Raw genomic sequence first — 13,765 nt, forward strand, 5'->3', positions numbered from 1 at the left:
AGTGGGCTGGGCAATGGAGCCCGCAAAAAGACAAAAACAAAACAAAAGCAGACTTGGGCACACGCCCTTAGCACATTTTGAGCCTTGTGGTTTGACTCATCTTTGTAAATGTTCTAGTTACCCACAGGAACCTGACATGAAAGTTTTCTTCACATGATTCTGGGCCCAGAAACTTTTCTTGGTAAATAAACATTCTGTTTATAGTTTAAAATGTTTTAAAGGCAGAGGCATGTATACTTAATTTGTTTTTTTAAAAGTAATTATAAAGATCACATTATGTTTAAAATGTTTAGTGTATCAAAAATTTTAATCTTTTAGTCTGAGTTTCCTACATGTACCCGTCACATTATCCTATCCCCCACCCTCTCCTTTCACTTGTTTACGTTATTGTAGGGCAGCTACTAGAATGCTGACCCACTGATTTGTGAGGTTTTATGCAAGCTATTAGACTTTAAACAACAAAAATGGAAAAATGAAAAAAATCTAAAACTAAGACAAAAATGTTATCAGGATCTAGTTTACCGCTTACATTCAAATGTACTATGTAGTTTAACTGTTTCTAGTATGACCAGATTCATGCAATCTTTACCCTAAGACATTTTATTTTCAACAAGATCTATATCCCACCCCCTCCATACTCATTTTTCTCTATCCTCTACCATTCCAGGCCCCTGCAATCACTAATCTACCGCATAAATTCTTATATAAACTTACCTACAGATCAGACTTTAGGTTCATATACATCTAAACATCTATGAGCATTTCAGTCTTTTCTGTGGCTATTATTCTATTGTACGATGTACATTTCACTGACCTTTGAACTACCACTACAAAATAGCTAGAATGTTCCCACATGCTATGATGGGTATCACTGTTTCATTTCACCAAGTCCAACTGCTGGGTCATATGTGCTTCTATACTTAGTAAGGTGTCTTCCCCACCTCCCACCTCCTGCCCCCATTCAAGATCCAACCAAGGGCCCTGTGGTGTGGTAAGCACTCTCTAGCTGAGCATACCTTCAATCCTGTTTAGCATTTTGATTTACTGATTTGCAGTCCTAGGGACAAAGAGTGTAGCTCAGTGATAAACTTCAGCTCAGCAGATGTGAGGCCCTGGGTTCAACCCTGGCATCTCTTGTACCCCAAAGAAAACTATTTTTAAACATTCTAATTAAAAAACAGAGTTAAGGGCTGGCAAGATGGCTCAGCAGGTAAGAGCACTGACTGCTCTTCCAAAGCCCCTGAGTTCAAATCCCAGCAACCACATGGTGACTCACAACCACCCATAATGAGATCTGTCGCCCTCTTCTGATGAGTCTGAAGACAGCTACAGTGCACTTACGTATAATAATAAATAAATCACCAGGCAGGCGGTGGTGGCGCACGCTTTTAATCCAGCACTTGGGAGACAGAGGCAGGCGTTTTTCTGAGTTTGAGGTCTACAGATGTCTGAGTTCCTGGTCTACAGAGTGAGTTCCAGGACAGCCAGGGCTATACAGAGAAACCCTGTTTCGAAAAAAAATTAAAAAAAAAAAAAAAAGTAATATATATATAAAAAAAGTTAAGTACCAGTCAGGTGCAGTGGCTTCCAGGACAGCCAGGGGTGTTATACAGAGAACTCTATCTGGAAAAACCAAAACCCCAAACCAAGCCAAACCAAACCAAGCCAAACCAAACCAAACAACAAAGGCATGGTAGCATAACAGTCTGTAATCCCAGTATTTAAGGGACTGTGGCAGAAGCTCAATGTTATCCTTGGCTACAAAGTTTGAGGCTACCCAAGGCTACAAATGATCCTGTTTCAAAAGAAAAAAATAAAACAAAACAAGCAAAAAACAAAACAAGGAAACTTTTCATCTAAATTGAATTAGGTACTATCAATAAAAGTTTAAAAAGTGGTCTCTTGAAATAACCATTAGGCTAAAGTACATATTTTGAAAAACTGGGCTGTGAATATAACTCTATGGCAAAGCATATGCTTAATGTGCCCTAAGTTCAATACCACTATCATTAAACAAAACCTAGAAGGGCTGGCAGGGGAGGCCAGCAGTTAAAAGGCGCCTCCCATCAAGCCTGACCACCTAAGATCAATCCCTAAAACCTGTATGGTGGAAGAAGGAAATCAAGTCCTCTCACTTCCACAAGTATGTTATGGTACACGTGCACTTTCCCACAAATAAATGTAAAAACAAAACAAAACAAAAAACTGCAGAATACTGAAATAATAGAAAATCAAAACTATGTAGTCAAATCACAAGCCACAGTAAAATCTATAGTCTAAATGTATTCAGTGGAGCTGGAGAGATGCCTCCGCATGCACTACTCTTCCAGAGAGCCCAGGCTCAGTTCCCAGCACCCACAACAGTCAGTCACAACCACTTGCAACTCCAGTTCCAGGAGTATCTGATGCCTGGGATCTGTCCTGACACCTTCACTCGTGTATATTCCCACCCCCACACACACATTAAAAATGATTAGAAACAAAACAAAGCAAAACGTAAAAACATACTGAGTAAGAAAAGTAAGATGAACAACTGTCAGGTTCTCAGTGGGAGAGTAAATCCGACTGGGGATGTAATACAGCTTAATTTGTAGAGTGCCTGCCTAGCACGCATGAAGCCCAGGGCTCAGCTCCTAGCACAGCATGAAGCCCAGGGCTCAGCTCCTAGCACAGCACGAAGCCAGTCGTAGCAGCAAAAGCCTCTGGAGGTAAAGGCAGGAGGAGTTCAAAGTCATCCTAGGTTATTTTCAGTTCCAGACAGCCTGGGCTACAAGATTGCACTTAGGTTAAAAATAAAATAGACATTAGTTGAGACTTCTGGGGTAGGAACACAGGAGTAAAGCCTGAGCTGCACAGGAAACCCTGTCTCCAAAACACTCAATGAGAAACTGAAGAGAAGCAGCAGTGCTGAGCACTGACACCCACGTGATGCGCAAATGTGTGCAGGTGGGCACGGTAGCCGGCCCGTGCTGTCACCTGGTCTTCAGAGCCAGTGGGGATAGAGCTCAGTAGTACAGCACTTACCCTGAATGCACGAAACTCTGAATTTAATTTCCAACAATCAACGAATGAAAACACACACACTAAACTAAAAAGTAGAATTTAAATATTAAAAAAAGAAAAGCGCAAATAGCTAAAAAAAGAAAAATCAAATGTACAGCAATAACATAAAGCGGCAGCTCAATCAGTTAAGAGCTGTTCATCAGGTGATTATCAATCAGCTGTTCATCAGGTGATAATCCGTTGTTCAAGCCTCCAGCTTGCTGGGTGTTGCTCTTGCCTATGACCCCAGCATTGGAGGCAGAGATAAGCAGACACCCGGAGCTCACTGGCCGGTAGCCAGCCAGTCAACCTAGCCAAAACATGAGCGACTCGTTCATCACAGGCACCATCTCAAGGCAGTAAGGGGCTGAGTAACAGAGGAAGACACCCAGCATTCTGCTCTAGCTTCCAAATGCACCCCGCCTCACAGGAGTGCGGACTCTATGCTCACATGCATACAGCACACATATAAAGGCTGTCTGTCACAGGAGCCGTGGGGGTCTGAAATCCCAGTTCTGCAGAGAGGCAGCCAGGCAGAACCTTGGAGCTCACACCTGGTCATCATATTTACTTGTTGAGCTCCAAGTCAGTGAGAGACTGGCTCACAAAAAACAAGCTGGGGGCTGGCAAGTGGCTCCGTGGGTTAAACACTTGCTAAGCAAGTCTTACTGAGTTCAATCCTCAGAACCAACTCAATAAAGGAATCCTCTAACCTTCACATGCAGAACACAAATACTAAATAAAACATAGAAAAAGCAATCTGCCGGATGTGGTGGCACACGCCTTTAATCCCACCACTCGGGAGGCAGAGGCAGGCGGATTTCTGAGTTCGAGGCCAGCCTGGTCTACAAAGTGAGTTCCAGGACAACCAGGGCTATACAGAGAAACCCTGTCTCGAAAAACCAAAAAAAAAAGAAAGAAAGAAAAAAGAAAAGAAAAAGCAATCTATAAAATCTCTACACTATGGAATTTTATTCAAAGGATTTAACCAAATTTACATATACTAGCATTGAAACACAGGAAAGACATAGTAAAGAGGGAAAAAATAAGCAAAACTCCAGCTCTATCAAGTCATATAAAAGTAGAAAATAACAGGCCGGTGGGAAAACTGAAATTCCTTTAAACAACTGGTGATGACATTTCAATCAACATTATTTACAAATGCACAGGCAAATTGAATGAAATTTAACAGAGAACACCCAGAAACCCAGAGTCTGTATTACCAAATGTACTGTCCTATGTCTGGTTCCTGAATGTAGTTCAAATAGGAGGTGTCAATGTCCTTCTTCCCTCAAACAATTCAGCATCCTACTAGCTAAAGTTGAGGACAAAGTTTATATTCAAGAAAATACATAAGCCTCCAACAGATCATCAGATTTGACAAAAAAATCATGCATCTATATATATGATCCCAAGTCCTACTGGAGACAGCCTTCCCATAGACCTCCATGCCCACTGGTATAGATGCATTCTGCACACTTTTTTTTTTTTTTTTTTTTTTTTTTTTAAAGATTTATTTATTTATTATATGTAAGTACACTGTAGCTGTCTTCAGATACACCAGAAGAGGGAGTCAGATCTCGTTACGGATGGTTGTGAGCCACCATGTGGTTGCTGGGATTTGAACTCTGGACCTTCGGAAGAGCAGTCGGGTGCTCTAACCCACTGAGCCATCTCACCAGCCCGCATTCTGCACACTTTTACAACATACAAATGAAATCATTTAGTATGTACTTTCTTCAGGTAAGCTTTCTTTCCCAACCAAATTATGAATTTTATTTTGGTTGTGGTTTGAGACAAGGTTTCTATGTGTAGTAGCCTTGGCTATCCCAGAACTTTATCTGTAAACTGAGTTGGCCTTTATCACATAGACATCTACTTGCCTCTGCCTCCTGCCTGCTGGGATTAAAGACATTTATGTTTTTGTTTGTTTAATTAAAAGTTCTCACAGTGTAGCTGTGGTTGGTCTGAAGTCCCTATGTATGCCAGGGTAGCTTCAAACTGCCAACTGCTGGGGTCAAAGGCATGTGCCACCACACTCTGCAACATCCTTGTTTTCTATGCTTGTAATACATTTCTTCTTACAGCCGAGTTGTATTCCACTGTGCAGACACGTGTTTGTCTATTCTCCTACTGATGGACACCTGGGCTGCTTCCAGATTAGAGCAGCATCCACTATGCACATTCTTCTACAAGTGTTTCTGTGAACATGTTTTCATTTCTCTTGGGTAAACACATAGGAGAAGTGCTGTTATAAGAAGCTGCCTGACTTCTACCCAAAATAGATACACCAAGTATCACATGTTTAAAAGCACTAACACAGCTAATAGTGATTGCCCAGAGAAGCTGATGGAAGCAACAGATCTACTGATAGATAACTGTGTTTGCAAAACTGTATGTAAACAATGTTGCTATTTCTGTTAAAGAGTCTACATGCCATTCAGACCAGTTCAGGATTTTTTTTTCCCCCCTTTCCTTCCTGGTCTTCTTTAGTCTCATGTAGCCCAGGTTGGCTTCAAACTCTGCTGTGAAACAAAGGATGGTCTTAAACTTCTAATTCTCCTGCTTCCACCTCCCAGTTGCTACATTTACAGGTGTACACTACTGAGCCTGACACATCTCAATATTCCCAAGTCAGTCTATACAATGACCTCCGACTTTAATGTCTGTCTAGTGTCAACAGTTGGAACTCACTTTTGTAAATAAAAAACTGAGAAGCTCATATAACTATCATCCACTTGGACAAAGCCTACACTATTCACCTGGTCCTTCGAGGGTTGCTGCTTTCTAGCTGAATGCATTTGGACAATTTCCTAAGTGACATCTGAAATTACATACCCTTTCCCTTTATAGGGGAAACTAAGGCCAAGAGGCTTTCCAAAGAGAAATCTAAGCTTAGACACTGGAATTCAGGTCTGCATTCTGTTCCAGTCTGCTCATCTTGGGGAACTTCTCAAAGACATCAAATAGCACACCTGTGCACAGGTTCACCTTTATTATGATGCTGGAAACCTCAAAATCAGTGCAGAATTCAGTGGCACACACAGTAATCTAGCAGACTGAATTATGCCTTCTAGTACAATGAATGCCACAAAACTAAGAGTATAAAGCTAAAACAAATAACTCAATATTCTCAATTTTGCCTCAAGGACTAAATAAATCACAAGCTGAAACTTTATTTGCTCAAAAAAGTCCTGACAACATAGTAGATGCTATATGGACATAAATGCATGTGTAAAAACGGGTTTAGATATTATTAGAAATAAGTGGTCTTGTTTTCACTGATCAGAGGGCATCAGGTTTGTGGCAGATCTGACACACAAAAGAAATGTTATAAAGGAGAATGTATGCAGAGAATGGACATGGCAAGGAATAAACTGGCCATTCCGACCAGGAGCCCCAGATACATCACGCTGGCTACTACATGGGGTGTTGTGATGGGAAGGGAATAAGGTAGAAATCACAGGATATAAGGCTGGAAATAGCATCAATAGAGAAGTCTGGAATGCCATGCTACCTAGAGCTTCCTCGTGGTGGTGGCGGCCAATCAATGACGGTAGCAGTCAATGAGGCTGCAGAGAGGAGATGATCTGGTAGCAGTAAGGCCAAGGTGATTTAGATCACAATGCCGGCAGGGAGCTGACTGCTTGGCTCTTCCTGGACACGCATCACAGCTGGTTTTGCTGCTGGATTCTGTCCTTTCCCTCACACCCTAAGTGATGAACGTTAACCCAGGTACACTAATAAAAATACCAGGCAGGCATTCTACCACTGGGCAGACATTGGAAAGCAGTTATCTTCTTAAACTAGAATTATTTGAAAAATTATAAGTTAGAGGTACATGGAGTTTGCATAACTCCTCAAAACTGAGGACAGGGTGATATTAAGAGCTAGTGATAAATTAGCTTCACTGATAACTAACTTTCAAGTTCAAATAAGCACATGGAAGCTAGAGAAGGCTCCCACCTTTTAAACAAAGCTCCATTAAATAAACCCCCAGGTAGATAACCTGGGGTGGAAGAGACTTATGAAAGTCAGTGAAAGTCAGCAGACGCTGAGAAGCAAGAGCCCTGGATAATAACTGTTTCTATTCCTTTTAACCAGACACACAACTCAACACAAGTCACAAAGTTAGCTAGGCTTCCCTTCAAGAGTGAAGTTGTGATTTATGTCTCTAGTCCTGGCATTTGGGAAGTATAGATAGATAGATCAAGGTTTGAGACTAGCTTGAGCTATGAGTCCTTGCCTCAAAAACAACAAAGAGTTAAGTAAAATTTTAAGAGTTGCCTCTTACCCCACTGATAGAGACGGACCCCTGGCTGGGTCTCATAGCTCAGCACTGGGCTATTATACCCTCAGCTCTAAGGTTGTTTTGTTATTGTTTTTAAAAAAAACAAAAACAAAAACAAAAAACTAAAAACACTGAACTGAAGTTCTAGAAAAGACCATCAGTACAGCAGAAATAAGAGAGAAAAATGTCCAAACACTGGTAGTACAATTATACCATGGGACATCTAAACAATCCAACATTCAGAACATTAGGTTCACAACCAACTGACCCAACTCCAGGGGAATCCAACTTTTAGCCTCTGCATGTATGTGTGCTCGCACGTGTTCTCGTTCTTTCGTTCTCGTCTGTCTCTCTCTCTAACAAATCCTTACAAGGAGCCAACAGCTATCTCAGAGGTAACTATGCCTGCCACCAAGCTTGACAAATTGAGTTCAATCCCCAGAACCCACTCGGTGAAAGAAGCAACTCACCAGCTGTCCTCTGACTTTCACAAGTGAGCACACACTTAGGCCTGTGCACGAGTATACACCCACCACCCAAACCCACCCACCCAACTCAAGCAACATGTAAAACAATAAGATAAAATAAAATAATAATAAATAATCAAGTAGTTTTATAGCAGGGCTAGGGGTGCACCGTCATAGGAGTACTCAATGCCCTGGATTGGGGCTCCGGCACTGGAAGGGGGGAGGTGGGGGGGGGGAAGTCAGCACATGGTCTAGCTACCTAGCAGCAATGACATATAAAGGGTCAAAGGCCAGTGAAGAAGTTGCGGGGTATTGGTAGAGTGCTTGCTTATCAAGTACAAGACAGTTCTGGGAGGTAGGTGATGGCCACACAAGGCTACTACAGTGTTAGGAGAGACACAGGAACTTAACATGGTCTGGGAGGTTAAAGAGCTTATTTTTGCCTCTGGAGACCAGGCTATCAAAGCTGACATCTAAGTAGCCAGCCCAGGATGGAATGGAGGGGTTGGAGAGAACAACTGGGAGCACTGAAGAGCTGACAGGAGAGAGATGAGCCAGAGGAGGGTGACTATCACAAGGTCAACTACATAGGTGGTAACTTTAACAAAAAGCGGGACACGGTCATTCGTGCCTGTAATCCTAGTACTTTGGAAGCTAAGGCAGTAGGACTACCAAGTTCAAGTCTTCACAGTAAAACCGTCTTTAAAAAGCACCTGCCACCAAGCTTCATGACCTGAGTTTGATCAATGGTAGGAGAGAATCAACATTAACAAGTTTTCTTATTCTTCTACCTGTGCACAGGCGCACAGGCACGCATGAATGAACAAATGAGCACACACAACTGTAATTTAAAAAATAAGAAAAAAGGTAGTAGATGAGAATACTTAATATATTAAAATATACTAGCTAAGGTTTGAAAAGACACACTATGTCATTCTCCTTAAATATGGAAATGAGAAAATCAGCTAACAATAGTTTAGATATTTACACACAGAATTCAGAATTTACACACAGGCTAATAAGCACACACAAGGTCACAGACATACACATACATACACACACACATATGCAGACAAAATACACATAATCTAAATTTTTTTTAAATAGCAAATGTAAAAAAATGTAATGTTTTTCTTTAATACAATCAGTGTTTAACTAGTCCTTCACCACATGTAATGATAAACCATGGCAAAGTCGTTATTGTAGGTAGGTCTTTAGGCCTCTGTTTTGTTTTGACAGGGTCTTACTATGTAGCTCTAACTGTCCATGAACTCAAAATGTAAACTAGGCAGGCCTGGCACTTATTACTATAAGGATTACTATCCTCCTGCCTCTGCAATTGCATCCCCAAGTAATGGAACTGCAGATGTGGGTTGCCACACTGACCTATAAACAGCTTTTAAAAATAAGATAAAATGGGGGAAAAAAGACAAATTTTAAAAAGTCACCCTTTAGTACAACTTTAATTCTGGTAAAAATTTCAGAAATCAACCCTGGGGGAAGGGGAAAAAGAAAACTCTAACAAACCATTTTGGGAGTGAGGTTCTTTAACAATATTAGAACACATATAATCGACTATTGAATGGTTCCTATGATATCCTTCCCTATCATCACCTTTAGGTCTAAACTGTCTCCTGGACAATTTAGGAGTTATGTCTTACTACTGCTGGGTGACATGCCCTGCTCTGGGGCCACCCCTCCCCCACTGTCCTACACTTATAACCTGCACATAAGTTAAGGCAAGTCTGAAACGTTTTCAAAAGCGCTCATATTTGTAAAGTTTCACAGGTGTCCTACTTACTGGGCAAAACCCACCATCTTAAAAAGCAACATAACACTGGAATGATAACCACATATTTGCCTTCTCCTCTACACCTACACAACTACCATGAGACAGAAACAATTCTCCTGGAAAGAGCATTTTGCTAAAGCATGGCCCAGAATGGAAGCAAGTGACCGTCAAACTGGCACTCCATGGACCTACAATGAAAGAAGAGGCACATGAACAAGATGCAGTCAGCTACTAGAAATGGATTAGAAGTTATGCTTAGAAATCAGAATCTTGAATTGTATGTTAATATTAATCTATGATGTCTATCCAATAGACATCCTAGATAAGATAATAATCTCCAAAGATTCCCAAGTGTTTATCTTCAATGACACCATACTGTGGCACAAATTACAAAAAAAAAAAAAACTCTGTTCACCTCACTAGCTCACCCAGTGACTTTTCTCACCTACATCTTGTGTACAGTCTCTGCTGGAAAAGTATTTGATAGCTGATGTAAATCTATTTTTTATCTATACATACAAAATACAGAATAAGAAACAATATTCTTCCTCGCACTTTTTTGCTATTAAACGCCATCATTTAAATGTTAATTGTAAGCTAGATGTGGTAGAGAATGCCTATAATCTCAGCACTCAGGAAGCAGAGGTGGGAGACCTTGAGTTTAAAACCAGCTGGACTCAAAACAACCAATAAAATTTAACTGGAACACATGGCACACTGCCTACCTTAATACTAGATGATATCCAAACCTCATTACATTGGCTCTAATTGTATTTAATGCACAGGCTTAATGATTGCAAAAACAGCCACCAGGCACTAAATTTTTTGTTTATTTGTCAGAAATGGCAACTACCTATTTCTGGTGTTGTGTTTACTGTTCATCTTGAGAAACTAACTCTAGGTCTGCTTCAATCCCTGACTGTCTTGCTTAACTTAAGGACTGTTAGAGAAGCCAAATAAGGTGCACGTAGGCATTCTGAGACTACTGTAACCCATTGTGCTATACTATGAAGACAAACTATATGGCAGAGGCTACTTGAGAGCTTCAGACAGCTGTTTTCAATACAGTAATGTGATGTGACAGGCAGAATTTCCATTCTCTAAAATGTTTACAGCAAAAACTAAGATTTAACGTATTTAGTGCACTTAAATAAGGGAAACACCTCAGATCAAGATGGAACATACTGCAGACCTAAGTATAATAAAACCAGACAATGTGGACATCTTTATAGAATCTTGGGAGGCCTTTATACAAAACAGACTGAGCAACTTTACAAAGTTTAAAAAAAAAAAAGTTGTAACTCTTTACTACCACCCAACATTAAATTTATGTTGGAGGAGTGGGGACACAACTAGAAATAAATATCTACCCATCTAAAGAGTTTTTTTCCAAGGGAGAAAAAAGCCAGAAAATATAAAAGCAGTCACAAAGTATAGCTTCAGTGTTGAAGGCAAAACACCATCACAGCCTTGCTGGTGGGAATATACTGAGAAATCTCCAGCAAGGCACCATGACAACATGCTTTGAACTCTAAAAGGTCTGTATGCTGCCTAGCTATCCTACAAGTGCAAACAGATCCCAAGGAAATAAATTTGGGAAAATGTATATATACACAGGAAGAGGAGGTGAAGGAAAGGGCCAGTGCACACAATAATGAAGGGGAAAGCGGTATATATGCAGTGGGACAGTAGTCAAGTAAACTATTAATAATAATGGGGATATAGACCTTTATTAACATGGGATGGTGTTTGTAACATACTTATATGGCTATGATTCCTTCTTGCTTAAAAAAAGAAACATTATACAGATTGCAGAAAGACATACTGGAATGCTAGCGGTGGGTCAGGCAGTTGCCTCTTCCAGGGCCTTGACGATTTTAAGTAAAAAGCGCCCGTCTCGGCAGAACGCCCCACAGGCACATAGATGTCCAAACTGATGTTGAGTCTGCATGTAGGCGGCCTCTCAATGGCAGACCCTACATGTCTAGAGACACAGCCTTCAAGGCTGAGGATTTAGTTTGTCTTCCTCTCACACACATTCTTAATGTCTCTGTGCGGGGTGGGATCTTCTGCACTGGTTTAGGATTACTATAATGAACTCAAAATTTACTATGTGAGCACAAGGATAAGTACTGATTCTATAAAGAGGTCTTGCTTAGTTCTTCCTAGGCTAACCTCAACTTTATCCTTACTCCCACTTTGTACAGGTTCTCTGCTTAAATGCATATTACCAAGGAAACCTATATCCTAACACAAAGGTTAAAACAGCACTGTTGGAGCTGCCATGATGGTCCACTCATGTAAGTGACTGAGGCAAGAGGGCCACCAACAATTAGTTAATCAGAGGTCAGTCGAGGCCACAGGAAGATCCTGCAGGAGAAGCCCTACCGTCGAAGTAAAGATAATGGACTCTAGAAGTGAGAAGGCAAGAGAGAAAGGCAAAAGGCAGCTTACAAAAATGAACCTCTCTCCACCACCCAAAAATCTCTTCAGTTCAAAGTGCTCTCTGGAAACAAGCAATTATCTTCATCCTTCTCCCTTTAACCGCGGTGGAAGATTTATTTCTTGAGCACATACAGAGCTCTCAAGAAAAGACAGCAATTTAAATAAAAATTGTGCATGATTACTGGGCAGTCAGGCAAGGCATACGTAAAATAATACAACCACTGGACTGGGATTAAAGGAGACTGGGCTCTTTTCTTGGCCCCATGGAATATGTAATTTTACAAAGAATCACAACCTCTGGGTTTCATTTCTGAACTAGAGGTTGGAATTTAAGAAAACAAAACAAAACCCCCCAAACCTTCCATGGCTCCTTTCAGCTTGTGATAGAGTGTCAAAGAGCCTTGCACCCTAGAGGAGCTCACTTCAGTGAACAAGTCATTTTGTGAGCCATATCTCACTTATGGTCTTCAATGCTTCTCTTAAAAATGCCATGCCCCAACGGCTCTCAGCTCTAAAAATCCATTCTTACTCAGAATGGAAAAAAAAAAATCTGTCCTTACCCATTAACAAAATACTCTTAAAAAAGGATTTCAAAAAGGTAAAATTGTCTAAATAGAAAGGCAATAAATGGAATACACTTGTCCACCTTCACTAACATTTTTTTTGACCCCTCACCTTAAAAGCAGCACAAAACCCAGAAGACCGATCAACTCGGATTCACTATTTCGTTTTAAAACAATGAGTTCGCACAGAGAAAATCTGTTAACATTCAACCACCACTCGGATGTTTTGAAGGTACGGGAGGAGGGGGTGTTTAATAGGACCGTCTTTCCCCAAAGCAAAATCTGCAAGGCAGAAAAGCGCTGTGATCTCCGAGGAGGAGGAGAAGGAGGAGGAGGAAGAAGCCCTCTCGGAGCCGGCCTTTCTCAGTCGGAATTCAAGTGCTTTTTCGCGGACAATGTGCCCCAGTGATTAACTCCCCGTCACACGTCCCTGCAACCCACACACGCCCGGAGCTCGCCCGCACTGTCCCGGCCGTCTGGGTGGCAGCGCCGCCGAGTCACAAGATAGCGGGCAGTGGAAATTTCCTCTCCCCAGGCAGGCGAGGGGCAGGTCCGGCTTCCCCAGTCCGCGCGGCCCGCGCCTCCAGGGCGCGCGCCCTACAAAGGAGGCCCGGCCCGGCCGGCCGGTCCCGCTTCCGGCGCCGCTCGCGGCGGGAACCGGCAGCACGTGTGCCCCGCTCGGGCTGGCCAAGCGGCCGCCCAGCCTCGGAGCCGGACCGCCGGGCCGCCCGCAATGAATGGGGCCGTCCGCCGCGCCGCCCGCCCCGCCGCGCGCTCACCCCAGCTCTTGGAGGTGCGCCCCAGAAACTCTCCGCTGCTCGGGTTGTAGATGAACAGCTTCCACTCGGCCAGGCTCTGGTGGAAGGATTTCTTCTCAGTCTTCGTCATGATGGGCGTGTGGAAGTCGAGGTGAACGGAGGCCGCGGGGCTGGAGGCGACGAGGGGCTCGGCGGCGCGTCCTGGCGACGGCGGCGGCGCAGCCCAGCGACAACAGCGGAGGACGGCACGGCCGGGAACAACTCTTCGTTACGAGACCACTAGAGCCGACTGCGCCGCGCCGCGCCGGGCGGCCGCAGGGGCCCCGGGAGCCTGACGTCTCCGCCCGCCGCAGCCAATCCCCGCGCCGCTGGCGCGCACCGCGGCCGCTGCCTCCCGCCCGGCTGGG

General features: G+C 42.8%; 1 protein-coding gene across 5 annotated transcripts in view; it reads right to left on the bottom strand.

Annotated features, from left to right (window-relative positions):
• Positions 1-13,765, bottom strand: part of Atp1b3 (ATPase, Na+/K+ transporting, beta 3 polypeptide) — a 31,777-nt gene extending 18,012 nt beyond the window's left edge. For 2 of the 5 annotated variants that reach the window (NM_001357212.1, NM_007502.5), the window contains exon 1: positions 13,380-13,765. In NM_001357212.1, coding sequence (NP_001344141.1) covers positions 13,380-13,488 — 109 coding nt within the window. In that variant the 5' untranslated portion in view covers positions 13,489-13,765. Of the gene's footprint in view, positions 1-12,712 lie in introns of all 5 variants that reach the window. The other 3 variants (NM_001357213.1, XM_030244030.1, XM_030244031.1) reach the window with 3 other exon arrangements.

This window comes from Mus musculus, chromosome 9, assembly GCF_000001635.26.
Source record: "Mus musculus strain C57BL/6J chromosome 9, GRCm38.p6 C57BL/6J".
Classification (NCBI taxonomy): domain Eukaryota; kingdom Metazoa; phylum Chordata; class Mammalia; order Rodentia; family Muridae; genus Mus; species Mus musculus.